Source organism: Muntiacus reevesi, chromosome 1, assembly GCF_963930625.1.
Source record: "Muntiacus reevesi chromosome 1, mMunRee1.1, whole genome shotgun sequence".
NCBI classification, from domain to species: domain Eukaryota; kingdom Metazoa; phylum Chordata; class Mammalia; order Artiodactyla; family Cervidae; genus Muntiacus; species Muntiacus reevesi.
In genome coordinates this window covers 185,837,515-185,842,151 of record NC_089249.1, presented here as the reverse complement: position 1 = coordinate 185,842,151, position 4,637 = coordinate 185,837,515, and the positions used below count along the sequence as shown (strand labels likewise).

The following is a 4,637-nucleotide window of genomic DNA, read 5'->3' as shown; positions in this document are numbered from 1 at the left end:
GAGAGGGAAGGGAGCACTTAGGCCAAGGGAGAACTCTAGACCAGATCTCATAATTAGAAGAAATCAAGTCAGAGGAGATGAAAGATATTTAAGGTGAAGTGAAGTGAAAGTCACTCAGTTGTATCTGACTCTTTGCAACCCCGTGGACATGGAATTCTCCAGGCAAGAATACTGGAGTGGGTAGCCTTTCCCTTCTCAAGGGGATCTTCACAACCCAGGGATTGAACCCAAGTATCCCACATTGCAGGTGGATTCTTTACCAGCAGAGCCACAAGGGAAGCCCCAAAATGCTGAAGTGGGTAGCCTATCCTTTCTCCAGTGGATCTTCCTGACTCAGGAATCTAACTGTGGTCTTCTACATTTCAGGCAGATTCTTTACCAGCCGAGCTATCAGGGAAATCCTGATATTTAAGGTAAGTGTTGTCAATGACTTGGGCACCAGAGGGTCTTTAGTAGATAGTCACCCAACACTGACTCCTCCTGGTCTCTAAGTACCCCGCTCCCTTTGGACATCTGGGGAAGCAGACCTCTACTGGATCAAACCCTCTTGGTCTTCACAGGATGGCTTCTCTATACTTCTGTATACACTTCTGGGTACTTCCTCATTGCTGATGGACACTTTGACAGAAGTTCTCAGTGTTGATGATGACGTGTGTGAACAGTATTCTGGGACAGTATGAATTCCTGAGAAGTGATGATGAAGGTAAGAAGGTCAAGGATAAGTATTCTTAGGTGGGGGCGATCCCTCCTGATCCTTCAATCATTTCCCTGTTCCACTGCGTTCATTTGGCAGGGTTTTGCTGAGTGCTTAGTACACACATTGAGCATAATGTCCTCCACTCTTACCCTTTGAATTCAAGCCTCAGAAAGATGACTGATATTGTGGACAACTTGTCACCCACAACCCTAGACCACTGGGTTCCAAACTTTGTCATTCATTCATTCCCTTACAGAGTAGACTTCTTGGGTTAATATCCTAAATGCCATCCCACACTGGCTCTTCCCAGACTTTGGCCCCTTCATTCTCTCATCCAAGAATTTGGCAATGAGCCTTTCCTCACTGCTTTTGGACACAATTTCACTATTTTCTATCATCTTTGGCAAGATCTCCCTACTTCATATGCTACTCTCTTCAGAATCCCATCTATGCTTTGACACCAGGGCATTTGGGATGGAGTGTATTCCAATATTCCACTGCTGCTGTCTTGCACTCTCTAGCATGGGTACAGAGGGTTTAACTGCAAGTCTTGGTGGGTAGTGCTCTCCTGGAAGGTGAAGGCAAGACTTTTACACAGAAATGATAAAATTGGAGTTTTATTTTGCTGTTCCCCATCTCCCATAATGAACCAATCATGGTGGGTTTTTTTTCCTACTGAGACTAAATATGCTCATCAGTCCTTCTTAAGAGACTCCAGGCAGTCATTATTAAACAATTACAGTTGTCATATAAGAGGAAATTTTCTCCACTGAGACTCCTTACAAATACCCTGTTCTTCCTGCAGATAAGCGACGCCTCAAAGAGGGTGAGGGAAACAAATCAGTCAGTGACCTCGGACTTCATTCTCATGGGCCTTTTCAACCACTCGGGGCCACATCTGGCCTTGTTCTCCCTGGTGGCTGCCATATTCACGATGGGCCTTCTAGGCAATGCAGTCCTGATCTTCCTGATCCACACAGATGCCAGGCTCCACACGCCCATGTACTTTCTTCTCAGCCAGCTCTCCTTGTTGGATGTTGGCTTTCCACTGGTCACCATTCCCAAGATGGCAGCTGACTTCCTGCAGGAAGAAGGCGCCATCTCCTTTGGAGGTTGTGCAGCTCAGATGTTCTTCTTGATGCTGATAGGTGTCTCTGAGGGCGTCTTGCTATCCCTCATGTCTTATGACCGCTACATTGCCGTGTGCCACCCCTTGCATTATCCTGTGCTCATGAGACGTCAGGTCTGCCTGCTCATGGTGGGCACCTCCTGGCTGTCAGGTGTGCTTGTAGCCTCCATCCAGACCTCCATCACCCTGCACTTCCCCTACTGTGCCTCTCACACTGTGGACCACTTCTTCTGTGAGCTGCCTGCCCTACTCAAGCTCTCCTGTGCAGACACCTCTGCCTATGAGTTGGCGCTGTCCGTCTCTGGGGTGCTGATCTTGCTGCTGCCTCTGTCACTCATCGCCACCTCCTACAGCCATGTGTTGGGAGCTGTTCTCCACATGCACTCAGCTGAGGCCCGACACAAGGCCTTCACCACCTGCTCCTCGCACATCACTGTGGTGGGGCTCTTTTATGGGGCAGCAGTGTTCATGTACATGGTACCAGGCACCTACCACACCCCACAGCAGGACAACGGTGTCTCCCTCTTCTACAGTCTCATCACACCCACACTCAACCCCCTAGTCTATAGCCTGAGGAACCGAGATGTTAAAATGGCTTTGGTCAAGATCCTTTTCAGAACTGGCTTCAGATCAAAGAGATGACCTCCTGGGGGATGCCCAGTTGTCCCAGGGACCCTGCCTTACAGTTAAGACCCATCTTTAGTTTGCAGTCCATGTGGTTTAAGACATATTCTGACCAGCTCCCTTCTTCCTCCAAGACTCGCTTTTTCTCTTGTGGATTTAATGATCCCAATTATTTAAACAAGAGGAGTGTTTTGTTGGCTTGTTTGTCTTAAACCAAAGAAAAATTTTACTACAAAATTGTCAACCCAAGAACAGAGATGCACCATAGGATCACAGCTTGTAAATGTTTCAGCCACCTATTAGTATCCTGCATTATCCCATTCTTATACATTTATGTACAGTGAACAACAGATCAAATCCAACTCTTGAAATCCAAGCCCAAACAAATGGAATCGAGGGGCTGGTGCTCTGACAATAATGTTCTGGCCACAGCCATCCTTGAGCTGGTCATTCTGAGGTCATAAGTGAAGTTAAAGTCAGAGGCATGACTGGGAGCCCTTATAATGGTCTTACTGCATGAAGCACTGACCAGATAAGTGGGGTGGAGTAGAAATGCCTTATGCAGTATTACAAACCAGCAAGATGAAGCCACAGTCTTTGCTACTGCCCTTCCCTTTAATTTCTACCCCTGCTCCTCCCAGACCCATTAAAGCTTCCCTGGAGTTACAAGAAACAGGCTTGAAGTTCAAAAGAGATAGATTTGAGATGTGCTTATTCCTCCCCAAATCAAAAATACTTTTTAGAACTGTTCCACTGTGGTATATGTAGTGGAGGGAATACAGAAAAGAATAAGGTTCCTTGGGGCAGATTGGTTTTATTTCTTAGACACCTTATGAGTATTGACGAAAGGAATGAAAGGCTTTAAGCCATGTTCAGTGGGCGAATTGACTTCAGATCAAGCTTAGGTTCCTCCTCTACTTTTGTCTACACCATTAACCTTGTCAGAAGAACTGGATCACTTATCTCTTCCCTCCTCTTCTTCTTTCTTCTCACACACAATCAAGATTTCTAGAAGATGAATCAGTCTACTATAAAGTGCATGTATTTTTAGTTTTAATAAATATTGCCAGATTGTTCTCCAGAGACTGTCACCCATCCCCAACTACATCAGCAACATTTTGAATAACTTCAAATTTCTGCCAATTTCATGAAAAAAAATTATGTTTCTTGATTGTTTTACTTTCAATGTCCCTGATTTCTAGTGAGGGTGATATCTTTTCATAAGTTTTTTGGCCATTCAAATTTCCTTGACTATGGATTTCCTGTTTCTATCAACTCTCCAAAGAGCTGTTCTTACTGATTTGTAGAAATTCTTTATATCTTTATATGTTATATATTAAGCAAAAGTACTCTTCAAAGTGCCTTTGAATTTAAACTTCTGGGCTTTTTCATATGAAGTTTTTTTAATGGAGTCAAAATCATAAATCTTTTTACTTATTTTTATGTCTTACTTTAAAAATTCTCTTCTCCAATATATTATAAGAATATTGTCCTCAACTTCTCAGATTATTTTAGGATATATTTGGGGGGTACAATGTGAGGCATAATTTTTCCCATGTGGCCTTCTGATTTCCCTATAATCTGCCATAAGTCTCTGCTTATATTTTTCATTTTGTCATGCTGTATCCTAGCAGAATTGCTCTTTGGTCTTCCAGCTTGCCAGTTCTCTCTTATGCTTGGCTTGCTATTGCTGCCATCAATCTGTTGTAGAATTTTCATTTTAATTACCTTTTGTTGGTTTTTTTATCAAGAGTAACTATTCTTGTTTCGTGGATATGACCTTGTCCTTTATCACTATGAAGCTACTAAATGTACTTGTTTTAAAATCATTTCAGGTTATCTATTATCACTACCTCTTGAATGTGAATTTTTCCATGTGTAGAATTTGTGATCACTCATGGAACTGCTTCTTACATGTTTTGTAATTCTGGGTTGGTCACTCATTTAGGGGGTTGGAAATTCTCATAGATTCATCCAGCACTCTGATGATCTCTTTGCAGAATGGCTTGTGGAAATGACTTCCCATCTTGGAGGTATCATGGCTTTGCCCCAGCTTTGTAATGACATGATCAGCAGCCCTTACTTATTACTGTGAATCCCTACCCTGCAATTCTTTCTTTCAAGGGTGACTTTATAACTCCTTATTTTTCCTCTATTATTACCACTTCCTTGTTTACACAAAAGTTT

The 4,637-nt window shown here is 43.2% G+C and overlaps 1 protein-coding gene across 1 annotated transcript; it reads left to right on the top strand.

Annotated features, from left to right (window-relative positions):
* The first annotated feature begins 697 nt into the window (after nt 1-697).
* LOC136154288 (olfactory receptor 2Z1-like) lies at nt 698-2,468 on the top strand. Its single transcript, XM_065916634.1, has 2 exons — nt 698-703; nt 1,503-2,468. Exons 1-2 carry the CDS (start codon nt 698-700, stop codon nt 2,466-2,468), a joined length of 972 nt encoding a protein of 323 aa, XP_065772706.1.
* Nucleotides 2,469-4,637: the final 2,169 nt, after the last annotated feature.